At 42.4% G+C, this 26,522-nt stretch overlaps 1 protein-coding gene and 1 long non-coding RNA gene across 2 annotated transcripts in view; one reads left to right on the top strand and one right to left on the bottom strand.

Annotated features, from left to right (window-relative positions):
• Positions 1 to 11,311: 11,311 nt before the first annotated feature.
• Positions 11,312 to 25,918, bottom strand: ETNPPL (ethanolamine-phosphate phospho-lyase). Its single transcript, XM_069782985.1, has 13 exons — positions 25,778 to 25,918; positions 23,784 to 23,902; positions 23,462 to 23,621; positions 22,498 to 22,572; positions 20,619 to 20,712; positions 19,501 to 19,617; positions 17,663 to 17,745; positions 16,911 to 17,136; positions 15,892 to 16,046; positions 15,059 to 15,148; positions 14,713 to 14,843; positions 13,772 to 13,839; positions 11,312 to 12,917 (listed from the first exon to the last, which is right to left on the bottom strand). The coding sequence occupies exons 1-13, from the start codon at positions 25,831 to 25,833 to the stop codon at positions 12,786 to 12,788; spliced, it is 1,506 nt and encodes a 501-aa protein (XP_069639086.1). The 5' UTR covers positions 25,834 to 25,918; the 3' UTR covers positions 11,312 to 12,785.
• Positions 25,919 to 25,924: 6 nt separating this feature from the next.
• LOC138685357 (uncharacterized) overlaps positions 25,925 to 26,522 on the top strand; it is a 32,996-nt gene continuing 32,398 nt past the window's right edge. The window contains exon 1 of the long non-coding RNA XR_011324578.1: positions 25,925 to 26,000. This is a non-coding gene — a long non-coding RNA (uncharacterized lncRNA). The remainder of the gene's footprint in view (positions 26,001 to 26,522) is intronic.

Raw genomic sequence — 26,522 nt, 5'->3', positions numbered from 1 at the left:
AGCGGGATTCCTTTTTCCAGACAAACGGTAAACATAATTTCTCAGACACTTAAAATTGCTTATTTAACTAGGAATTAATGCTAGGAATGAAGTGGAGCCAGCATGATGCTTGTTTACAAGCCAACCTGCTAACTCTTTCAACCAGCTTGTTTAATTTGTGTTAATACTTCCTTTTAATGGTATATTAGTGCAAGATAGCATAACCTGAGCGTATGTGAGCTGGTGCAAACCGATGGAGTGTAGGTTTGTACTTCAAGCTATCTATGTACTTTGGGGGTAAAAAGCCATCTGTAAATTCACTGAAGCAAGAAGTGCCACAGTAATTTATACCAGCTGGGAATGTGGTCCATTCTAACAAATTTAAGAGCTGTCTTGCTTAATAGAGATTATGAGCAAGCAGAAGCTTGATACAGCCTTTCATGTGGAAAGCTCTGTGTGACTCAAATATTTACATGCATGTTTCAGGATGGACATGCACAGTCTTCTGTCTGTGTCTCTTACTCTGCAAGATTGCTCCAGACCTTTGAAATGCTCAAATTCCTGAGGAAATGTGCTTTGCAGGCATTTTTAAAAAAGAACAGTCCATGGAGGCAAGGAATTAAGGCAGGATAAGTATCAAGACATTTCCCTGCAGCAGTCATAAGCAATGTAGATAGTCTCTCCTAATCTGAAAGACCTTGTCTCTTTTAGATTGATCCTGCTATACATTACAAATTAGTGGCAGACCAGTGGAAGACCTCCAGCTGTTATTCCATGTCCCTGAGCTCAGTCTGTATCATGCTCTGTCTGGATACCTTCATGTGAAATAAAAGATAGCACATATAGATTACTTGAAATTTATTCCAGTGGCTCCCTACCCAAGCCACAGAGGGTTTCAAGTGTTAATGTGCCTAGTTAAGTATTGTAACTCTTGCCACACACCGAGATTTTACATATCATAAAATGCATTGTTTGCTGCCAGCCATTTTATGTTCAGTTCATACTGCTGCTGAAGCCTAGAGACACTCCTGTTACAGACACTATGTCTCTTCTTTTTCTCATTTTGTTTTCTTAAACTGAAAATCATCATCATTGGCATGTTCTTTGGGTATCATCTCCAGCAGCACTCTTCACCAGCAGAATCTGAGGATCACCTAAGTCCTGGTGTGGTGACTTACAGTTGCAGTTTTGCCAGAGTAATGTGTGCCTCTGGTGGGCATCTGTATGAGACTGGTATCTAACTCCCCAGCCTCAAGGGACACCATCCAGTACCAGATACTGGCTCTGTTCACCTCTGAAGCATCCTAGAGCCATGATTTGACACAGATGAGATGAATATGCTTGATGATTGAATTTCTATCAAATTCAAAGCACATCGTGTAGAGTTTATAGACTCTGTGCTATCTGCAGCAGGACAGTTTATGCCTCATCTGTCATAACATCTGTCAAAATAAACTTCCCCTCTCACCACCCCCAAAATTTAATAAGCTGAATCTGTCCTGAATCAGCTCTGTGTAGCTTGTGGCCACAGTTTTTGGTCTGGTAGTAGCCAGCAAAAAACTGTCACATCAAATTCTGGCCCCAGGTGTATGCTTTGTGGTCAAGAGCACAGTACTGAAAACTGGGCTTCCTGCCTAGCTAGCTGAAGGCAAGGGTACAAACACCAGTTTTGTTCAGAGCAACAGCTTTTAGGACAGTCAGAACCACAGCCAAGGAAAAGAAATACCAAGTGCCTTGAATGATCTGGAGTCATCTATTGCCACTGCTTTGATTTTTTATTATTTTTATTTTTTATATATATTTTTTGTTCAACAGTTGTGCGAGGCATTCCCAGTAGAAAAAGTGGCTGCATACGCAGAGGAGTGAGTATTTCCTTTTTGACTTTATCAGCTCCCTTGGAGGAGACTGATCATCCCATTCTACAAGGGTTAAAAGTCATTGTGTAAGCAGTTCTGGCCTGTTATATGTTGCTGGAAATGAGCATGCTGGTTGTTCATCTTGCAGGCAAAAGGAGTAAAAAATTGATAGCTAGTGTCATCATTGCTGTGTTTGGAGGCTGTAAAGGAGCATGGTGACCAAAATCTTGTGCAAGACTATGGATCTTTCTAAAAGTAATGTTACCCACTGCTGTGGTGATTCATTGTGCACCTGTAGTGTCCAAGCTGATCTCCTCCCTACCCCGTGCAGAGTTATTGAGATAGAGCCTGCTATGCAAGCTACACAGGGGTCTTGGGCACCGTGATTCTGAAGGTCTGAACATAAAGGCACAAGCAGAGGCCTCAGATACCCGGAGATCATTAGTTACAAGATTTGCTGTAGAATTCAAGGACGTTGGCAGGAATTAATCAATACAAGGGTTCTCCAGAAGGACTCCCTTCTTTTTTACTATTCCCTTTATCCTTACTGCAGAGCTGAATTAAATGTATGCCAAAAAGCCTGCCAAAAAGGGAACAAGAGAACAGTGAAAGACAATATCAAATTCAAGTACTTCTAAAAAGAGCTCTCAACTCTGACATGTGTCAGATCCCAAATTCTTTCTTTCAGAGCAGATTAATCTAAAGTGGAATGAGGCAGACTGATTCCAGAACAGGTTTTTCACACACGAGTTATTCTGCAATAGTTATTGTAATGTACATGTAGTCTGTCCTGGTCAGATTCAACTTTCAAGTACAGACAAGCCCTTCCATTAGACTTCAGCCAATTGTGAAAACATTTAATAAAGGTAATTAGTTATAAAATCTGCAGTGGCATTCATAGTTCATTTTGTTGTTGCTTTTCACAAACAACAGTGAACTGGCACTAAATCCCCTATATTTTCCAAGCAACAGGGAACCTTATCAATTATTCTGTGACAGTGTTTGCCCAAGTGTTTATACCAGAACTTTTGACGTGCCTGATCTGAAAATTGTTAAGGAATCAGCAACTCAGGGAGCACTTGAAACTTAAATAATGAAATCTCTGTGAACAGTACTCATAGCATTACAGATGTAAATTATTCCTGAACAGCCTACTGGGTCACACAAACATTTAGGAATTTCATAAAGGGAGCACAAAGAGAACTGTCAAAGACATAAGCTTACACATCCCCATTTGCCCTGACCATGGCCATCACTAGCTTCATTACCATGGATTCATCCTTCAGTGTACATGAGCGCTGATTTCTAAAGCAACAGGAGAATGAAGTTCCCTGTGCATTTTGCGTCAAGTTTCAAATCAATGTTGAGTTTGTCATTGACGTTTCAATGGCAAGCACACCTCCCTGTTCAAAGGATGAATTTTGGCACAGTCTCCTTTAGTTAATCCTTTTAAAAGTGCTTAAACGTCAGTGCTAGTATTTGGCTCTGCATGCATGATTTCTGGGCAACTACTCAAAACTTACTAAGCAATAATCTTTTTGTTTAATCATTCACTGCAAACATGTTACATAAAATGGGCTGATAACGGAGTCACGAGACTCTTTTTTTCCACTGGTATTGTACAAATGATGAGACCTGAAAAAAGTTTGAAAGCTAGCCATTGCAAAATGAAATTTGCTGCTGCTGTGAGAAACAAGAACTTTTTTCAAACCAGTGGCATTAGATCTCCTTAAGTCACTAGTGTGTCTCTTCCCATGTGAAGCAGATCATCTTTTGGAAAACCCAGGTACTGAAGGATTGATGCATGTTGTTTGATTCAGTAACAGGTAGGATGAGGGAGAAGTGATGCACCATTAGAAGCTGCATAGGCTTTCATGGAGCCTAGCCAAGAGGAAACACTTGCGTACTGCCAAAAAAACTTCAACCGGTTCAAGAAAGCCGTCATTGCATAGCCACTGGGAGAGACTCCTGGGTCTGAGATGAGGCAATGCTGCTGCTCTAAGGTCCTCGGCAACTACATACTAGGGGCTAGATTGTAATACCCTCTAGACAGGCATTAGCAGGAGACACATATGGAAATAACACTGGCACTGCTACGTGCTCTCTTGGCTGGCACAGCTTTCTCCCGTCTGTCTTTGTGTTGTGCCCTCAGAAGGTGCTTAAAGTCGTTGATTCTTCTGCTTCCTTGTTTTTATTTCCTGTTTGCCTCTTGCTTAAGACAACCTGGTGCCCATGGACTGGAATTTGTCACCACTTTCTCCCCACACGATCTGCTCTTTGTGCCTATTGTTTGGTTGCCATGAACCTTCCCATTTGAGCAGCCGGCTGCAAGCCGTGTTCAGTGGGAGCCAAAAGAAATGTTTGCTTTGCAAGGAGACATTGAAAATGAAGCCGTATTCATTTAGAGGAGGCAAAAAAATACAGCGGTAGAAAATGCAGGTGTGACTGGCAGACCACTCTGCAAAAATGAATGCTGTATTTGGGCAAGCCTTTGGGTTGTTTATTGTGTAACTATAAAGTACTTAATTGAATAGAAACCAGTCTGGAAAAACAGGAAAGAAAGAATAGACTGTCTTGAGGTAATTCACCATTCAGCAAGCACAGGGGGATTGTTACCAGACATGCCAGACTTTTGACTTTCAGCCCCCTAGCAATTGGCCTAGGAGCCTGCCTTGAAACCAGGCAGGAGGGCAGCCTGTGAATGGACCAAGAGAAGGAGATGAGGGAAGCTAGCTGTGCCCCTTTCTCTCCAGCTACTTTTTTTTTTTTTTGGGGGGGGGGGGGAAGCGAGCAGAAAGATCATTTTCATCTAGGCAATTTTGAAGATACTAGGTCTGTTGGTCAATATTCCTGTAGACATTGTAGTTTAGCTTCTAAATGCTGAAAAAGAGACATTTTGTTTTCAGAAAGCTAGGTAATCTGTGTGTACCACTGGTCTCGGACATCTGAGCAGCAGGACTGTGGGTGCCTGAACTCTGTGCAACCCATAGCGGCAGTGCAGGTGGAGAGACTTACGGCCCCGTGCTCAGCCCCAGAGCAGAGCAGCTCCACCTCAGGAAAGCTCAAGACCATGAAGGCTGACGCCTAAGATACCACGCTGACAGGTTTCAGCAGAGTAGCTAGCCCTGCTGTGAGAACAGCAAGTAAGGTCACAAAATGGCTGTAGCTTTTGACAATTTTCCTGTGTGTACAATTGAAGAAGCCTGGCTATTTTTGTTTGCAGGCATTCTCTAGGCATTTAATGTTTCACAGGTCTCTAAGGCATTTTTGGTTGCAAGGTTTTCCACAAGAGCTCATTGCTGACAGTATTAAACCTATAGGTAAACCGGGTTAATCCATATAACATGTTTTGGTGCAAAGATTTACTCAATTTGAAGAGTAGCATCCGATGAAGACCTGGGCTCATAAGTGAGATGTTTTTATGGTTGTTAATGTAGTCTAATTTGTCAACCACACTTTTAAAGTTCTGTGTTTTTCAGGATTTGTACTTAGATGGTTTTTCCTTTCTTTTCCAGCAGTGGCCTACAGATATCTTACTGCCTTTTCCTTTTCCTTGCTGCCTGTGGAAATATCTTTGCCTATGACAGCAGTAGGCTGAAGTATTCTTAAAGGGTTCACCTGCAATTGCTAGTCTTTCCCTAAGACCCCTCCCTTCATAAAATTTGTTTTGTTCATCTCAAAAATATGTCAAATGGTGATTCACTCTGTTTCACATTACATTTATTGAACATAAAGAGTTTGCCTCACTGATAAATTGCTTTGGAATGTGTCTATATGCATGTTTCTATATGTGTTTGTGCATATATAAAAAGATACGTATAGATACATTATACACATCCACCCACCCCTTTATGCATAATGTTCATGCACACATATTATTTATAGAAGAAATGCCTGTATAAACAGCTGCTATTTGTTCTTCTAGACTGTTCTTCTGGAATGTGAAATAGCACGTTTATATAGGACGCAGTGTTGTCAGTAGCTGGCAAACCTTTGAGGGACAAGGAGGAAGAAGATGTTTGGTAATTTTATGAATGCTGGAAGACAAAATAAAGTGAACAGAAAATATATCTGGAGGTGGGTATCAAGCAGCACCTGAAAGTTTATGCTGCTTTGGCTGTACTATGGGAGGAGGGAATGCTTGCAGTACGAAGTGGTCTCTTAGCATGCTTTCCAGCGTGCCCCATCCCCCTGCTCTCAAATTCAAACTGGGGAAGGATTGGTAGTGTAGGTTAGGTGTAGTAAAAAGAGAACAGGGCTCTCGTGGGGATGCAGGGAATACGTAAATAGGGGTATGAAGGAAAAGTCTTCTGAACTTCATATGAAGCCATGCGCATTTGTGGGCAAATATTTTCATACAGTGCTTGCAGGTAACTCTCCAAGCTCTCTTGTGAATCAGGTGCAGTACTTACTTGTAGATATTTGTTATATTTACACATCTATGTCAGAAGAAAACTTTCTTACATCAAATCTAGCTTACACTGGAACTCATTAATTTTTCACTGGAGTTTCACCACCTGTAACAGTGTCCTCATTTAGCTGTGAGTTAAGAAAGCAGCAGTAAATGCCGTGATTATTTTTACCTAGATCCATAAGTTGGAAGGGAATCTGGTCCTGTCTCACAGAGACTTGTAGGTCTCATCTGTACTATAATGCTGTTCTTCAAAGGTGAATGTGCAAAATATAGTCTCTTCTTATAGTCTAATTTATTTATGATTTGTATGATCTGTGTTTTGCCTAATAGGGAGTAGAATGAAGCTAACTTAATTGAGAGCTGATTATAAGTACTGTGAACAGGAATCTTTGTTCTCAAGAGCAAGCCACTGGAGCTTGTTAGCAGCGCATTTTCCAGATGAACTCCTTTCATGCCTTATTTTGTGACTGGAATGAAGAAACTCAGGAATGGAGACCAAAAGCTTTCATTTTGCTTAAAAAAAGTGCCCTATGCCAGCTGAAAATGTATTTACACATATTTAAGCTTCCTGGGAGATGCTAGCCAGACTGCTTTCTTCCCTGTTGTTCCCTGTGCTTGTGTCTCTTTGTTGCTTTATGGTATTTTGCATCATGGGCCTCTTGACTTTGTACTGCACATCGTAGAGCTTTATTTCCTGACAAAACCACATGCAAGTAGGGAATAAAATGAGGTAGCTGCAAATAAGCAAATTGAACTAACTGTACTTTGTGACCTGCAGTCCTATATAATCAGGATTGTGCCTGATAAGGTGATTAACCTTTACAAACTGTAACAACGGTTATTACAGCTGCTTTTATACATGGAAGTAAATAGAGACATAAAGACGTTAAAAGTGACTTGCTGAGCTGTGGAATGAATCAATAGCTAAGCTGAAGCCAGGGATCCTTTTCCAGGCTTTCATGTGACCATAGGACTTTTTGCCTTGTCGATTATTAAAGACTTTTAGCAAACCTCAGTGCTGCACCGAAACACATTTCTTCATGTTCTTCCCCTTCCGCTTCCTTTAATTATTTTTTTTTATTCCATATTGTTGTAAATGTATGTTATTGTGATATTGCAGCAGTGTTTAGCCTAACACACATGAATGTTTGTGAGCAGAGGTGGGAGAGACTGGAGGTTGTTTTGCTTAGTGCAGATTCATCTTGAGCTGTGAAGCTCAGTGAAGGCTTTAAACTTTTGGTGCTTTGTATCCAGGGTCTTCATGTAGGCTCAGATGTGTTTCCTTACAAAATATCAACATGAAGAGTCCTCCTCTGTAGACTTCTCTCTCATGGCCTTTGTAAGATACCCTGCATCTCTGGAAGCTGAATCCTACTGAGATGACATGACACAGTTCAGTCACACCATGAGTCAGTGAGAAATGCAAAAACATAACTTGTCTTTTCTAATTCAGCTTTTCTGCTGAACCACAGGCATCAACAAAATCACATTTTTTCAGGTGGGAAAATACAGATGTGTATGGGTAGCAGTGTCCTGGTTTTGGCTGGGATAGAGTTAATTTTCTTCTTAGTAGCTGGTTCAGTGTGTTTTGGATTTAGTGTGAGAATAAAGTTGATAACACTGATGTTTTAGTTGTTGCTAAGTAGCGCTTATCCTAAGTTAAGATTTTTCTGTTTCCTATGTTCTGCCAGCAAGCAGGTGTACAAGAAGCTGAGAGGGAGCATGTCAGGACAGCTGACCCGAACTAGCCAATGGGATATTCCATACCATAGAACATCATGCTCACTATATAAACTGGGGGGAGTTGGCCAGGAGGCGCGGATCTCTGCTTGGGCATCAGTCAGCAGGTGGTGAGCAACTGCATTGTGCATCACTTGTATTTTCTTAGGTTTTCTTTCTCTCTCTTTTTTTTGTTATATTCCTTTTCATTACTATTATTATTGTTATTATTATATTTTATTTTTTAATTTTTATTAAACCATTTTTTAAGGGTTATTTATTTTTATTAAACGATTCTTATCTCAACCCATGAGTTTTACTTCTTTTTTTCCCAATTCTCCTCCCCATCCCACTGGGGGGGGGAGGGGAGGGGAGTGAGCAATTGGCTGCGTGGTGCTTCGTTGCTGGCTGGGGGTAAACCATGACAAGCAGAAATAGGGAAATTCGGTCACAGTCATTTGGCCTTGTCTTCCCTTGTATAATCCTTCTGCCAGAGCTTGGCTGGCAGCAGCACAGGCCAGGTCCAGGTTGAAAGGGGACACTACTAGAACACCTGCTAAAGTCATCACTGAGAAACCTGGAAAATTAAACTAATGTTTCTGCTGCTATGAACTAATCATCTGCTTTGCTTGCAAGCATTAGTCACTTGTTTTTTCTAAATTATTATATTAAATGGAGAAAAAAAACCAACAAGATGATAGATCAATTATGCTTACATACATATACACAACACATAACTGTACAGTATAATGAATACTCTTTCATTGACATCCCAGTTCCTTACTTTGTCTTCTCTAGTATATTGCTGAATGCAGCTTCTTTAACAGTTTCTGTTTTTTCAGCTCTTAGCTTAGAGTATCTGCAGCACTGGGAGCTTACTATTCAAGAGATGCCTGGACAAATTCTTGTGTCCCATTTTGCAAGAGACACTTAAACAACCTTCTCTACTTAGAAATATTTTTCTGATGGGTATTTTTGTCTTCTTCTTCTAGGCTCTATTTTTTGCATGTTGGTGCTGAAAGCTGTGGGTTTAGATGAAGGTGTCCCAGGCCCAGTCAGACATTTGACCCAGGCTTTTACCACATTAAAAATGAAATTTTGTCACTGCTTTATGATGGTGGGGTTTTTGTTGGTTTTTGTTTTTTTTTTTTGGAACAGAAATGCTTTGCACATTGCAACAGCACATGTAAAAATAAGTGTTTCAGGCTTGTCACTTGGTCCTCTTCATTCATCTCCCTTTTTTCACCAGATATATCATCAGACCTTGCTTCTTCTGTGGCGGGTGTGTGTGTGTGTGGGGGTGACTTTTCCCCTCTGGACTTTGGTGTGTTGGGGCTGTCTGTTAGTGTGCAGTCACCAAGCTTAACAGCTGTGAAGATTATAAATGTATTATCTGATAAGACTGTGTTGTATGGCTAAGAAACTATACATCTAAAAAGCAACAGACAAAATAATTCTTTTACTCAGTGTATTTCCATTGCAATGTTTAATGGAGCTAAAGCTGAGGCTTTTTTCCCCCAGATGTGAACATGCTGCATGCTGTTTCCTTGGCAGTTCAGTGGTGTTGTGTTGACATGGCAACTTTTGATCCTGATTCTTCCCCCCAGAACAATGCTGGTTAAGGCACAGCTTTCTGACTCTGCACAGGTTCAGTCCCACTTGCTTTTATGTAGGGGAATCGACTGGCAGTGGGTTCAGACTCTCACAGTGTCACTCTTTCATCAGTATTTGCAGCAACCACTGTCCTTTCTTTTTCCCTTATTCTAACCAGTCTGTTTGCTTAAAAGTTTTAAAAGTGCAATATAAAAATGAGTGAAACAGTGGTGAACTATGAGAATGCACTAAAAGTATCTTGATTCAGCTTCCAGTAGGATGATGAGCTAGAGTGAACATATAAATAACTAACTCCAGTGTGTGATGCTCTCTTGGGATGGAGTCCTGCCTTTCCCTCACGCCGCTGTCTCTTCCTCCTGCTGCATGTCCTGTGCAGGCTCAGGCGTCCTCCATGAGCCTGTTCATTAGCCTTGCAGAAAACTGATGGGGAAAAAAGTCTGGTCTTATTTTTTTCTGCAAGGTTAGTGAGTAGAACTGGCTGACAGAGGTATCTATCTGCTGAATATAAGGGCTAGGATGGAGGTGGAACTATATGGCTAAAACCAGGAATTGCACAGCCAGGACAGGAGAGGTAGAAAGAAGAAAAAGGGAAACAGAGAGCTGGGAAGGGGGAAAAAAGCATTGCCTGTTCAGTGGAGGGAATATATTTGATCAGTTCAGCTGACTGGAATGGCGCTCTCTGTGTTTAGCCTTAATTATTTCTGCTTCCACTCTCCCATCCTTTAGTCAGTCTCTTCTAATTAGTAAGCCCTTCACAGTATGGATTGTGCATATCTTGCTGGTGGACTCTGAGATACTGTGGGGATATTAACAGTGATATAGTAATAATAATTCTAGTAGGTCCAGCTCGACTCCTGGTAACTAACTGTTGGATTGGTTCCTCCATTTAAATGACAGTGGGTTTTTTTCAGTGTGTATGTTAGAAGTGATAGCCTTTCTTGTTTAAAGAAAATAGAAGACTTTTAGTTCTAGGTAACTCGCACCTTGCATAATGAGCAGAACCAATAAGTAGAGACCTTCCTGACTTGTGAAGCAAAAACTGGGTGAAAAACACTAGTAAATTGGAGCAATGGCTGTTCTATGTATTTCAAGCATGTGCAGAAGCAAGATAGGTAGCATAGAGGTAGAGGCACAGGCCCCTTGTGTTTATGAAGTTGTAATCTTCACCTCCCCTCAGATTTAGGCTAATTGGATTTTTTCTTCTAGTTCTTTGATATGCTTTTGAAAATTAAATATTAATGACCTGCTACAACAGTCAGTGCCATAGTATAGACCGGTGGGCTGTGTGCCTTGAGCTTAACCCTTCTGATAAATCGCACAAGCATTTGCTTGCAGGGAAGCGCATGCTGCTGCTGCTGCATGCAGTGGAGGAGGTGTGATGCAAGTAGCCCCACTCCATATGGGGAGTGACCTAAACTGTGCCTTCGGACACATACCAAATTAGGTTGACTTAGATCTTTGTGTAGTTTCATGTTGGAAGAGACCTGTGGCACCCTTCCTGGTGCTGGGTTAGCAGGGGCTGAATTGTGGCAGCTGAGGTAACATCTGGCTTGGAGGGTAAGCGCTGCCAACAGCTGAGGACTGTGTAGGGTCTCAGGGAGACGCAGCCTAGCCAGTTCTGCTTTGGTATGGAGACAACCCACAGCCAAAACTGAAGTTACCTCCCTCATCAAATAGGTGTTACTGAAGAATAAAATTAGAACAAACAGCCTCTTTGTGGAGGACATCATAATTGCAAATAAGAGATTTATTTTTATGGCAGAATTATTCAAGGATCATGAAACAGAAGATAAGCCCGCTTGCGGATGTTGGAAGATGTTACACTGGAAACATCAATATTAATATAGCAAATTGTAGAAAACATGAAATTAGATAAGGTGCTCAATTTTCAGTCATATCAGTAGGGTCAGTAGCAGCAAATACAAACAGCAGAACTTAGGGTATTAAAATTGAAGAGGAAATACATTTTCTCTTTTTTTTTCTGAAGTACAAACCATTTGTAAAGCCCTCAGTGTCTTCCATAGCATGGAGTTGTGCATGTACTAAAAAAGAGAAGCAGGACTTGTGTGCTCTTGTTGAAATTTAACACTGACAAGGAGACAAGTCAGTCTAAAGTATCTGCAGCAGAGATAGGCAGTGGCTGCAAAGTGGTTGCATGCATGTTTTATGCAGTGGACCTCTCATTTTAGTAATCTGTCAAATGTTAGCATAGCCATTTATGTGTCAAGATTCCATTCAACTTGTATGCGACTCTTCATCAGCACTGACAAAAAGTAACAGCATTGCTACAACAGGATCAGGCAGTAATTCCCACAACTGTCAAAACAACTAAAATCCATTGGAATGCAAGCTGGGCTGTCCCTGGGAACTTAATTTTGAGAGACCCTCAGGTTAATTCAATCAGTGTGTCTGAAATGATATATACTCTACTTGCATATTTTTTGGACTGAGAGGGTTCAATATATAAACTTTTGGAAAAAAAATCATAAAATCTTACTCTATATAAATAGTTATCTATAAAAGTGGCTTTATCTATAGAAAATTAGGATCCAGATTCTTCATTTTCTTTGAACATAAAGTGAGAATGCCCGGCATAAACGTTGCGTCTCTACACACACAGTGGTAGACTCTTGGTAAAGCATCGTTGACATTAACAAAGCTACACCAATTTACATCAGCTGGGAATATGATCCATAGGACCTAAGTTACACTGGAAGATAATAATGATTTCTCTCTCAAGCTTTTTTTTTAAGAATTCAGCCATTAAAACATGGGAAGTAATTAACATCTCAATATTACATATTGAAACTTAAAATATTGTAAAAATAGCATGTTAAGCATATAATTTTAATAATAATAGGATTGGCATTGCTTGTATGGTCGTTAAGCAATTCAGATTCTGTGTAATGTGGGTAAATCCACAGATTTCACTGAGTTTGTGTACCTATGACAAGCCTGCCATCAGCACTAAGGTATTTCTATATCACTTGTCTATTCTGTCACTTCTAGATTTCAAGCCATGTGGTGCAGGTCTCATGTATCTGAAAAGGTATTTTAAACTCCTATTGAAGCTAATAGGAATTCAGCCAGTTTATGAAGGTAGGACTAGGCTTCAAACAGATCCTAAGACTTGGACTATTGCACTCTTCCTCTCAAAAGCAAGCTGGACACAAATTCAAACTGAATGAGGAAACTTTCCCTCTTCATGTTCTTATTCTTTTACTTGACAGCGAGGGTTTTTTAGAATAAAGCCCATTTTCTTGTCTGCAGGCAGCTCCATTCATATGGCCGATGCTTTCATTTGCACCTTCTGGTTGAGAACTCCCTTCAGTTGTCTGAAACAGAAATGAAGTGTCAGTGAAGGTACGTGCATGTCTTCCAACAGTCAGCCATTGGACTTGGTTCCCATTAGGTAGCTCTGCCTGACCCTCCTCTTTTAGTGGCCCAACTTCTTAGCTTTGAAAGAAATTGAACTGAATGTGTACAAATGTCTGTAAGAGGAGGGTTGCACCCCAAATCTAGTATAATCTAGATGATAGCCAGTAATCCATAGGGTCTCTGCCTTAATTACTAAATCCCTATTGCCTTCCCACCATTCGCAGCATCACTGGAAAACTCACCAAAGGACAGCTCAGCAAGCTTTCCTATAACACAGTGGGTGATGTGTTTTTAAGGGGGTCAGAAATTATATATGAGTTATCCAAAGCTGGGGCTGCAACCTAAGAAGTCCTAATTTGGATGCATGTCAGCCATTCGTACTCAAAGTGCTATGATGGAAACGAAATCCTTGGAACTCTCTGAAAACTTGGACACCTTCCAGGCTGAAGGCTTGCTTAGAAAGCCAAATAGCCATCAGTAGCACACAGTACCTAGAACTAGTAAAATAGTTGACTGCTGAGCTCACAATTTTGTGCAGCCCAAAGTCTGGCTGGTCTTCTCTGCAGACAAGGCGAGGGCCTTGTCTATAATATGTTTCTTGTTGTAGGTCTGTATTACTCAGCCCTTTTTAGATTTGCCCCAGTAACACAATCCTCTTGGGTTTCTAGTAGCGGATTATGTTCTGAGCTCAGTTTCAAGGCACAGAAGCACTCACACCACCAAAAACGAAGGTGTGCTCTACCAAAGTAATTTATACTTGATTTGCCAAACACCTATCTGAATAAGAGTTAAAAAAAAATTCAAAACATACTTTTCTTTTACACTGTGCATTTTTAGATGCATTATTTTCTGTCTTCATTCCAGTTGCCTCTTCCATTTCTAAAAAAAGTAATAAAATAATTAATTAAAAAGAATCACAGGTAAGTAAGCATACAGTCAATTTAACAGCTGGCTGAAGTAAAAAATACCTAATCAGCTATTCCTCTGTGCATTTATCACACAGAAGAATAACTGAAGAACGATGAATATTTCCTAAAACATTTTTTGCGGCAACGTGATTAATGTATCAGGACTGTGTAGCTTGGGGGTGTTTAGAGAAAAGAACAAGATCAGCAGCTTGACTGTAGCATGGGGGTTCAGATAGACCTTCAGAGCCGAATTCTGCCTTTGTCCAGGTTCATGCTAGTCTAACTCCAGTTGTTATAATCTCAGGAGATGGGAGCGTTCGATGTAGAATGGGCTTCGAGGGTCCTTACACTAATAGTATACCTGACATATTATTTTTCCCTGGATTGGTCCCCAGGTAGAAGATAAATAGAGCTTGAAAACCTTCAGGCTAAATTTGAGTGAGACAATCATGTTCCAGTATGCCAGTTAAACAAAAAAAAGGTAGAGCACATTACGGAAAGTTTCAACAGTGTTTCAGCAGTGTCTTTCAGGCCTGTGCTGAATTAATGTATTCGCTCCTTAACATATAGCATATGCGACCAGAAATAAGTAGTAACACTGAGTCTGTGAGAGAAAGGATCAAGAGCAGGATTTTGCCTAGAAGTCTGGATGAAGTACATATGGGGCCTTTTATTTATTTATAATAATTGGCATTAAGAACAGCAGTTTGGACAAGTGGTAAGAAATGTAATTGATTACTTTCCCTTGCACGTAATGGTCTAGATTATGGTGGCTGGTGTTTCTAATGGGTCATCTGGAAATGAACAAAGAAGAGTATTCCTCTGAGCACTAAAACATACATACCTGTGAGAAGTGCATCAATTGTCTCCACTACGTGTTTTGCATCTTCCATTGTGAAACACATTGGTGGTTTAAATTTTAGTATATTTCTGTGGGGTCCATCTGCACTAAGAAGGATTTGATGCTCTTTCAGCCTGTGGAAAGAAGAAACATCTGTGTTAGACACAGGTATAAAACTATATTGTGTCCTGTCAGACAGATCCTTGAGGCTGAGTTAGATTTTGAAACTTTTCTTTTTCTAGTACTGTGTTATCAAAAGCTACACAAATTTAAACTGAAATTAATGACTAACTGCTGGGGAATATTAGGAGGGTTTGATCACTGCATATAATCTTTAGAAACCATTTACTTGTAAATAAGGTGAAGGGCTTCAGCTGTGGCTGGTGTTCGCTTTTGTTGATCTTTCACCAGATCCACTCCAACAAACAATCCAACACCCCTGGAGTAGAGACAAAAAATACAGACAAGTGAAATCCAGTGTCAGTAACCCAAGCCTTCTGCTGCAAATGCAAAACCTGTTTCTAAAAACTGCAATCCCTTCCCTGGGGTGCAAGCGGGGAAGGAGCAGGAAAGAGAAGACTTTCTCTTTGGTCATCTTTTGGCACTGGCTACTTCAGACAATCAAGTGGGATAACAGATATTTCTGGATAAATAAATTTAGCTGGCTTATTAAGGCTACATGGCCAGTTAAGAATGATAGAATAATTTTCTTTCTCTCTTATCCTGCAAACCTCAAGCCAGGGAGCTGTGGAAGACGAATAACCAAAAACAAGAACTAAAAAAGCGCCACAACACAACCCCCTGCCCCAAAATCCTGAAGGCAATTATCTTGGTAGTAACATGAGATGAGGAAAACCCACACTAACATCTCCAAATGAAATGGCCCAGAGATTTGAATAAGGTCTCCATCGTCCCAATAGTGTGCTGACAACTGGGCTATTGCACATGGATGGCTCTTCTCTCCCAGAGCTTTTCTAGTGGCTATGCTTACACCTAAGCAAGCAGATGGATGGATGACTTTTTTGAAAAATGCACTGCCTTACAGTATCAGTTTTGGGTAGTCCATTTTAAAAAAGAGGTGTAGCATAATCATGACATAATGTTTCTGTGTTCCCCTCACCCTAAACTTGTTTATTTTTCTAGCACATTTATTCTTCTCTGACATTGCTGTAAGGCACCTACCTGATATCTCCCACTAAGGGGTGTTTCTCCTTTTGCTCAGCCAGCAATTCCAGGAGGTAATTTCCTACGCGTGTAGCATTTCCTTGGAGATCTTCTTTTTCTATTACCTCCAGCACAGCCAAACCAATAGCACAAGACACTGGATTGCCTCCAAACTGACAGTAAAGACAAATAGGAAAACAAAACCCATCAGAAACGTTCATCTGTGTCTATCCATGTAGTTTTCACTTGCCTCTCCTGCTTGGCATGTTGTGAGGAAAGCTTGAAGTGGTGGCAATTTTGTGCCGCACGGGCTGTGGAGCACCATGCCCACCACTTTGGGCAGTGTAAGAGGCCCAGGAGAGGGGCTCCCTCTTCCTCTGCTTCGGGTTTCAGTAATTTGAAGATTTCACAGCTGAAGCATTCAAGCTGCTCTCATGGTTAGCTGATTGCATATGCAGGCAAAATATTCCTGTGAAGGGCAGTGGGTGACTTCTTCAACCAGAGGGTATAAACTCCAGGGGGATTCATGGTAGCTGGGAAGAAGGCTCAGTCACAGAAGCAGAAAGAACACTTGGTAAAGAAGAAAGCTGTTCCTCTGTGGCATGCACGCAGCTCAAATGTTTCCTGGTAAAGGGTCGCTGTTTTGTTAGGTAACAACTGCAGAGCAAGGTCTGCCAGGGCATGAGCCTCACCAGCACAGAGCCTATCCCAGAAAATGAAATTTTACACGGTCAACATTTCAGAGTGGGGAAGAGAGAGAGAGAGAAAAGTAAGGAAGAATTTATTTGTATGAAGGTGAGCTGAGATGCATGACTTGCCAGAGGGCTAGTGCTGGTCCACATTAAGATATGCTACTCAGTACAGAGCATATTTCAAAGCCTCTACACTTGCTTTTAGATCTTAGACTGTGGTTGACTCGAACTCTTAGTAATGTGATGCAGTAATGGATGTAGATGTTAGCTGAGTCACCTGAACAACTTCTAACTGCTAAATGCAGACCAAAAGAAAAAAAGGCATACCTTCACCTACGAACTTACTGTATTGAAATACTCCATTCCAGAGGCACCAAAACTTTCAGCGATTTCCCTTGTTGTGACCACACAAGACATAGGGTGGCCATTGCCAATGGGCTTTCCCATGGTGACAATGTCAGGCACAAAGTCTTCGCCTTGCAGTTGGAACGCCCAAAAATGCTTCCCAACTCTGCCAAAGCCAACCTGGACCTCATCAGCTATGAACAGTCCACCTGCTGCACGCACATACCTGAAAACAAATAGAATAGTTTGAATGATTAGTGCTGCGGTACATGTCTTGGGTAGGCAATCTAGGACAAAGGAGTTTGTATTACACAAATTCTCCAGTGTGAGACCAGGTTAGGAAAAAAAGAAAGAACGTGGCTGCTGAAACACAGCTATAGCTATTTCAATTGATAAAATTTTTAGTTTGCTAAATGTTAAGAAAAAAAATCTGGTATTTTGATGCAAATTAGGGGTACTGTAATGGTACTGCAGGGTTGTATCTATGATGGTTCAACTTCATCTTCTATCAAACTTATGGCCTGAGGATTAAAGACAGAAAAGGAAAGGCAATTATCCAGCTCAAAACAGCTAGTCAGGTGATGTTCCATAAAAAGCAGAAGTGGAATCACACTCTTCAAAAAGTAGAAAGGAACCACATACAGCCAAGAACAAGAGAGGGTGACAGTTGAATTGATTGGATAAGCCCATAGTGAAAAACCTGTTTCTTTGGTTAATTTTCCAGTTGTGCCCTTTTGAAGTGATGTACGTACTCTGCCACTTTCTGGAAATAGCCCACAGGTGGAATTACTTGGCCTCCACAGCTCTGCATGGATTCGGCTATGAAGGCAGCAATCTACAAAAAACAAACTCAGGTGAGAGCTGTGTTCCTCTACTCCACCTTTGCACAAACATCTAACAGTCTAGAAATAAACGTTTAAATGTATGCCTTAATTTAATCACGCAATGGGTTGGACAACTGAGGGCTCTTTAGAACAGCTATGGTTAAAGAATTTATTCATTTTGTAATCTGGGGTGCCCAAATTTGCAGTAGCCAGGGCCACCTTTGTAACCTGATGGGAATACAAGGACCTTCGTTAAGCCCTAGTCCTACAGCTGTTGAGGTGGAAAACACCTACTGGTGTCAGTGGACGTTGAATCAGGCTCCTGGGAGCTCTGTAAATTTATTTACAAATTTCAATTTACAGGAGACACACAACAGTGTTTGCCATTTTCCCCAAGAGGTTAATGAAATTGGCTTAATGCCAAGGCTTTCCAGTAACATCTATATGTTGTGATCAGCTTTTTTGTTCAATCCTGAACACCAGGTAGAGGTGGGTAAAAGCTGAACTGTAAGATGACCTGAGGCTACACTTTGGGCACCCCTGCCTAATGCAAACAACTACACAAGTAAAATGTCAGCACGAGGCACTTGACAATAGAGGAGAAAAATTCTACAGGTGAAATAATTCCAGTTGCTAGGAATGAAAAAGAAAGTTATTTCAAGTCAGGAAGGGTAAGAGCAGCAGATCAGATACACTGGAACATCAAAATTCGTTTCTTGTCAACAGCAGAGGTCTATGCAGCAGAGATACGATATTACCCCAAAGTCTCAGCATAAGTCTGCTATTTAAGGGATTGCATCCCCACACCACTTGTGAACCCCTCCCTGAGCATCAAGAGGTCTCTCTGGGCTGGTGCAGTCTTCCTGGAAACAAGGCCGAGCAGTAACGTGTAAAGAACCGTATACTATATTTGAAGAGGCATGCTACAGCCAAAGAGTATGAAGCTTCCCATAGCATGTGAGGCTTAGCGTTTAGCACAACTTGTCCTGCCACAGGTCTATGTCACCAAAACCTAAGAAATATGCAAAAGAAAGGAAACAAGGGAAGAAAAAAACAAAACTATCCGTTAGTAGAGAGTAAAAAAAAGTTGATGAAGAAACTAAAAGAAGAGTGATGTAAGTCCATTGGACTAGAAGGGAACTTGTTGTTCCAATCTCCACTGAAGCCTTCTGTGACTTCAGTGGGATTTGGATCAAGCCCTACATGTCTCAAAACACTCATGCCATCATACAAAACATTAACACACATTTTAGGTAAACCTATTCAGAAATTGTTGGGTTTTATCAAGGTCATACTGTATATGATCGAAAGGTTCACCTTTTTTAGATGACTCCAAAGTTATCTTAATCTACTAGACTCAAATGTAGTATCAAATTTTATCTAGCATATTTTCTCCATGGCCTGGAGACTTTTATATATCCTTGCTAGAATTTGTGATGTAGTTTCTCAGCTGACCTCAAAGCTTGCCCTAAGATATTTACAATCTACTGATTCAATGCATAAAAAAGGAAATTAAACTGCTTTGGTTGTAGCTGCTTATTTAGAACTGTATTATTGATCCTTTCATTGATGTCTAGAGAAACTGTGCTAAGAGCATCAGGTGGAAAAATGGCCCATTTTGACCATAGAACCCACCACAGAAAAATGAAGGGCGGGGGAAGCAAGGGAACATGAGTAAAGAAACATGTCCTTAGTTGCCTGTTTCATGCCCCCATGTCACACTTAATAGATGAAGCCTCAGCATTTCTAGAGCACAAGACACACACCTTACGTCCATTCTTCTGTGCTTCTTCAATAATCTTTTTCACCTCTTCAGCATAAGCACTTGCTGGATCTGGGTGGTCTTCCCTATATTTTCCTCTGTAGATATCTGGAGAAGGAGCCTGAAAAGACCAATTTTATTTTTATTTTTTTTTATGCCCATCCTTCTATGAAACATTTACTTCCTTTTCTATTGCTCTGAGCTTTTGTCTTTCCACACAGATAGATAACAGGAGTTAGTACAGCCTGAATTTCTGCATGGTATTGCAAAAATCCTTACAGGAGCTTAAACTCAATCCCGCCATGTGAAGTGTTCAACATTACTGGACCCAACTGTTGAAAAAGCCATCATCTACCTCATCCACCTTTCAAGACTGTCTGTCCTCTCCCCCAAGACACAATACTGAATGCTGGTGTCCATCATTTTATTTCAGATTCTTGCAGAAAGATCCATTTCTGCAACTGGAGAATGGGGTTTTCCAGTCTGTCACGTCCCTTCCAGCGTCCTAGTCATGGTATGAATCTGTATGACCTTCAAGCCTCTACAAACAGTGTTGGCAGATGTTCAGTAAATAAGAGAAAGGAAGTGGTATAAAAAGGTGGATACTACTTTGGCAGTGTGGTTAATGCAAGGAGGTCTAGATAGGAAAGACCTGCTTGGTGTACATCTCTGGGCTGAGAATGATTTTTGTCTTTGTAAGATACACAAGTGCAGGCTGAAAATCAAACAGTATCAGCTGGACACCCATGAGCTCTATACCCAGATCTGTGTGAACTTGTGGGGTCTGCCTTTCCAGTCTTTTGAAGTAGACTCAAAAGTCCTGCATATCTTTAGTCAAACCAACACAACAGATACTGGCTAATTTCTTCAAACTGTGTAACTATACAGTGCAGTGACTCAGGAAGCTTGTAGCACTGAAGGAAATCAGCCTCACAGCTAAAATACCCTCTGTAAAATCCAAAAGCAAACAATTTTGCTGTATGTAATCCACTGACAAACAGCCAAGTATAGGTACTCTAGCATCAGCAAAACAGAGTGAAAGCATATTTACACCAGAAGTGGGTAATTCAATATGCTGCATAACAGGCATAAAAATGACAAAAAGCAAAAAACTACACTTACCACATGCACAAACTCCTTCTTGCTGTCCTTTCCCAGCTGATTAAATTTATAGGGACTGATGTCAATCAGAGATGTAACATGGCCATGGTAAGCACTGCATGAGTGTTAAATATCGAAGTCACTTTTCGCCAAATATATAGAAGAGCTAAATTTACAACTGTGCCCATAAATAATCCAGAATAAGCAACTGTATCTGCAACACAGTAGCACTGTTTGTGAAGGGATCTTGATTTAATTTAGTCCTTCTCTCAAAGGCAATATGAAGTTGCTGCTGACTTTAATTCACTAGCAAGACTGGAACCAGGAGGGTTTGTTTTTTTTTTTTCTTGCATAACATCAAGTACCAGCATGAGGACAGACCAAGATGACCCATGGACTGCACTGCCCCTAAGGTGGCTGCCCTAGCAGCCTTACCTAGCAGTTGAATTGGGGGTCCAGTTCCCTCATTTCCAGCCTGTGGACCCCACTCTGGCCAACCCAAGCTTTGCAAGCTAGACCCCAACACCATTGCAAAGACTCTCAAGAGCATGCATTGCATTGGAAAGTGGGGATCTTATGGAGCAGCAGCACACCACTACCTGCCCCAAAGGCCCTACAGTCTAGACTGTTTGGCAGAAGCCGCTTTCAGGATAAGGATGAATATTGTTTGAATATAAAAGCTTTATACTGCAGAGTATGCTAAAGCTGGTTACTACTGAGGCCAACTTGATTTAGAAATGAGGAAACAGAGCCTTTTGAACCTAAAGCATGTAGCAGCTTCTTTCAGGGAATAAACACTTTCATTCACCCATAAACTTGAAGCGAGGGGAACCTCAAACCAAATCAAAGACATGTCACGATCTCATAGTAGCACACACATAGGGTAGAGAGGATGTTTTTTTGAACTCCTTTGTCTTCTTTACACCTTCCTACTAGCCAGTCAACAAAATCTGCCAATGGACACAAAGAAAGGACAGAAAGCTCATCCTGACTGGGATGGTCGCTATGGCAAAAGCCTACAGAGCCTTGGGACCTGGGCAAAGAAATACCCTGTGGTGTTCAGGAAGACAAGACATGGCAGTGAAACAGTGACAGAGCCAGCTCCATCCTCAGCCTCTCCTGATGGAAGCTACTCTCAGCAGCTCTAAATCTTGGCCACGTGAGTCAAGGAAAGCTAACAGGGATCTGAGCACAGCTGAGTCAAACAAGCTTTGTGCCGTTCAGACAGAGACACGTGCTCTTGCAGTTGCTCTGGCTGGACTTTCTAATCACAGTCTGAGAAGAAGATCCAGCCCTACAGCAGTGTAACCAACCCTACAGCTGCATCTAGGATATGGAAACCCAGAGACCTGGTCGGCCACCTTCCCCATGGCTGACGGCCCTCTCAATGCCTCCTGATTTTGGAGCTGCTTGGTTTTGTGTGTGCACTTGTGTTCACTGAAGGAGATCTGAGCATCGGTGCAGCACCATTGCAGAGCTACAGGATCTTTCTTCTTGACCACTGAATATTTATTTGTACAAAAAGAAACATGTCCAGCAAGGCGTGACAAACAGAAGGCCCTTTTCCAGAGCAGCCCAGTGACCAGACCACTCATTGACATTGAAATCCAACATTCAAGTCTCTGGCCTGAATTGCTTTGGGAGGCTCTGTGGGAAATGCCCTATAACAGGTGATTGACCTTCTAGGGTGACTGACAAGCTTATTTTTCAGAGATCTTCAAAACTTGCATTTATCCAAATGTGGAAAAGGGATTTCCTGACCTGTTCTAGTATGAAAGCAACAAAGCTTTTCTTTCAGCAGGCAGTGAACTACAAACAGCAGGGGGTTGCTGCAAAGCTGCTTCTGAAGTAAAGACAGGAGTTGCTGGCTGCATTCACATAAGCTACTCTATGTACTTACTTTTCAAGGGTGATCACGTCTTGGTGCCCATGGTACTGCCGAGCCAGTCGTAAAGCAAGATCATTTGCTTCAGACCTGCATAGTAACAGATACAGCCACAAAATAGTGAGGAAGCACTTCCAATTAAAATGGTATTCTGACACAGAAGAAGAGGCATGGGACTAATGGATATAATAAGTCAACACAGCAGGCTCTGTTACTATACAGATTACAATGCTAAGGTTGAGACCGTAAATACCATGTAAGAGGGCAAAGAAAAAACAGCTCTTTGTGTAAACAGCAAACAAAGAGATGCTTTCTTTCCCTCCTCCAGTTTGCTTGTAGACATTTACCTCCTCTTGGTACAAATGAGATTGCTTTGCAGCTGGAGAGCACAATGCAGCCACCAACCCTCAAAAGGCAACAGTGTGCCAGCCCCATCTCCCACTCTCCACAACAGCTCCATCCTCCCCAGCGCTTGCACCACCAGGCAGCTGAGAATGCAGATCTGCTCCCCAGATGAAGACTCAAACTTCTAGCCTGACCCATAGCAGCCCGTCGGCTCACAAGTCCCTGCAGGTTGTCTGTTCTGGCAACATAAGTGATCACAGACTAAACGAACCGCCTGAAGAAGACTACTCGTTTCCAAGGTCATATGCCAATTTACAGATAGCATTCACTAATCTGTACATAGTGTTCACCAATTTGCAGTCTAATTTCCTTTTCTTGTTTCCCCCCCCCCCCCCCCCCTTTTTTTGCATAGCATTCAGTAGACCAGTTTCATGTTTTGGCTCTCTTGCATTGGGCCATCACACTAAATATGACACCTGCAAATAGGAAGGATCCTTCGATCAGTACTGGAAATATTATTGTGGCTTATTAATAAGTCCTATTTAGTAAGATTTAGACCCAGCTGCTCTGAGTGTCCATTTCAAACAGAAGCAAAATAGTCATAATGGAAAAAAAAATAAATACTCAGACATACCCAGAGTTAACAAAATAGCAAACAGAGAGTTTCTCGGGCAGGGTGGCTGTAAGACGCTGTGCGTACTGAACAAGGTTGTCATGCAGGAACCGAGAATTTGTATTGAGCAGTTCCATCTGTTTTGTTGCAGCCTTTATCACGTGTGGATGACTGTGGCCGACTGAAGAAGAAAATAATGAGTTATTACTAGCAAGCAGTCAGTTACTGAACCACACAAAGAAATTCAGAGAAGCACTGTGAACATCATCACTTGGAAGAAGTGTGTTCTGATCCCTATTAGAAATGAAGCAATAGAAGCAGTCCTACAAGTTAAACTGCTTACCATGAGCAACGTTGTTGATACAGTCTAAGTATTTTTCTCCTTTGTCATCAAACATATATTGGCCCTGAGCACACACTATCTTCAGAGGGTCCTTGGCAAAGAAAACTTTGCAGGAAGGCCTAAAAAAAAAAAAATTATAACACCATTTTAGTTTTCTCAGTTGTTCCCCCTCCTTTGAGTGTTGAGGGGGTTGATCTTTTGCAGCTCTGGAGACAACTGTCACCCTCTGCAAAGAGCTCGTGAGTGGTTCAGATGGTGGTCAAGCAGTGCTCTTCCCCAAATTAAAAACAGGCCCTGCACGCCTCCCCAGGCACAGTGGGAACAGAAGGAGGTCTTTAATAAGGGCGCTTTCAAAGCATGTCCCTGTCTGCAAGCAGTTTCACAGGAGCACAGTGATTGCAAGCCGTTCCAGGTCCTTACATGTCCTGTTGTGTTTCTAGGCTATAGCTCTGCTTGTTTACATGCCTTACAAACATGTATGGCCAATTAACTCGCTGGGAATAAAACTAAGTTGTTATGCATTATTTTATACTATAGCCAAAAATTCATTATGGAATGGATGACTGTACCGTATAGAGGTCAAATTCAAGAACAAAACACTAATGCCTTGCAGGCTTTATTTTCAGAGGTGCTGAGCAGGTCCTAAAAATCTCACTATCTCATCCTGACTGGTTTGGATAAAAATCTTTAAAAGCAGCTTTTCATAAGCACCTAAATCATGCTGGCTTCCCGCAAAACTCAAGCTCTTTGTAAAATTTTCCAAAGTACTCTTTAAACACTCTTTTTTTTTTTTTTCTCCTTCCTCTTGGAGAACATGCCATCTATGTAATTATGTTGAATGGTATCACTGAGTAGAAGGGAAGTCTTCTGGCCTTGGATAAATAGTTGTTTCCAGGTAACTCAAAGTTATTGTCAGATATATTGTCAGACTATGAACTTGTATAAGTGTGACTCCTAGGAAGTGAAGTGATTTACCTTCTTTCTCACAGTTTCCAGCCCCATTGCATAGATCTTTTCTGACATCTTCGGCTACTCCTTTGGTACACTTTAAAAGCTGTGTACATCATCTCTGGCCATTTCTTGACTACAGTTTTTTTCTTCTGTAACGTGTCAGTCCATTCTGTGAAAGTTTCTTTTTCTTCACCCAGCACAGCCCAATCCTATAATCCTTGCACAGGCAAGAGTCCCTTAACATTGAGCTGGCCCCTAAATAGAGGTTGCTGTGCATGCTTGATGAGGCCATGACTTTTATGAATCTTTAGTGAGCTTTCTATACAGGCCCCGCATTTAGGATGCAATCAGCAAATAGCGCTGGTTTCAACAATCTGGACTTATTTTTCACTCGGTGACAGCTACTGAGGAAAGAATTAAAGCTGCACGTTCTGGAGGAACTACTATTGCGATGCAGTGGGATAAGACATGTGCCCAGCCAGGAGTGTTGCTCAGGCCGGAGCTGCGGGCAGCTTTCCTGCACCCCCCCCCCCCCCCCCGTTAAACGAGGAGATTTCTTAAGCTGAGTCTAACAGAGACGTCTGTTTTTCAGGAGCATGCAGTTTATTCACACCCTCCCCCTGCACAGCCGCATTTCAGCCATACACCCGGGTACCGCGCTCTGGTCGCTTGCTTCGATCTGTTAAAAAAGTGAAGTAGCGTTTGACGTGCTGTGTTTTAATGACTGCATTCCCCCCGCCCGCCTGGGGAATCACAAGTGGCCCATAGATTCGGCAAGCTGAAGGGCTGACAGGTCGGGTCGGGTCCGGTCCGTCCACACACCCCCTCCACCCCCCGCGGGGGCTTGCCGTGGGGCCGGAGGGGCCGCCCAGCGCTCTCAGCCCCCTCGGGAAGCGCCGAGCGGGTCCGGCGGGCGCTGTCACCGCCGGGGGGGGGGGGCAGGTGCAGCCGCCGGAGACCTTCGTCCTCCTCCTCCTCCTCCTCCTCCTCCTCCTCCTCCTCCTCCTCCTCCTCCTCCTTCCCCCCCCCGCCGCCGGCCCTACCCGATGTGCTTCCTCCGCAGGGCGAGGGTCTCGGCCTTGCTGTACCGCTCCTCCATCCCGGCGGCCCGCTCCTCCCGAGGGCTCCCCCGCTTCTTATGCCGGCTCCGGCCGCCGCCAAACCCCTCCTCCCCGCCCGCCGCCCTCCACGCTTTCCCCGGGGGGACGGGCCCGGCCGCGCCCCCACCGGGATATCCTTTTGGGCCCACTCGTGATTCCTATTTAGGTAAGGCTCCGCCGCGGCATTGCCGCCGCGTCTTGGAGGTTTTGTTTTGTTTTGTTTTGTTTTTTTCCCCGGCGGTGCCAAACGGCACAAACTTGCAAAAAAAGAACCGACCCGGTGCGGGGGAGGCGGGTGGCTGCCCTGCGCCCACCCGCGGGCATGGCGTGCCGGCGGTGGCTCGCCTGTCCTCGGTCATTCTGGTGGGCAAAGCACTGCTGCTGCGGACATCCTCGGGGCGGGGGGGGGCACCACGCGGTTGATTTAATCAAAATCAGGGTCGTAAGTCAAGGACCTTCACAGCTCCGTAACTTCCAGAAGCTGTTCGCAAGTGTAGGCTGAGAGACATACTTGTGTATGTCCATCAAAGCCGGCGTCTGTATTTCTTGTAAAGCGAGGTGAATTAGTAAGAAAGAGCTATGGTTTTATACACGTAAGTAGAAAAGGGCTCTAGCCCTGGTGCTCTGATGCATTTGTATGCCCTTTTCAGTCCGGCCAAGACCTAAGTATAACGGGTCCTATGATCTC

This window comes from Haliaeetus albicilla, chromosome 1, assembly GCF_947461875.1.
Source record: "Haliaeetus albicilla chromosome 1, bHalAlb1.1, whole genome shotgun sequence".
NCBI classification, from domain to species: Eukaryota; Metazoa; Chordata; class Aves; order Accipitriformes; family Accipitridae; genus Haliaeetus; species Haliaeetus albicilla.
Note: the sequence above shows the minus strand (reverse complement) of the source record. Positions and strands in the feature narration are given on the sequence as shown.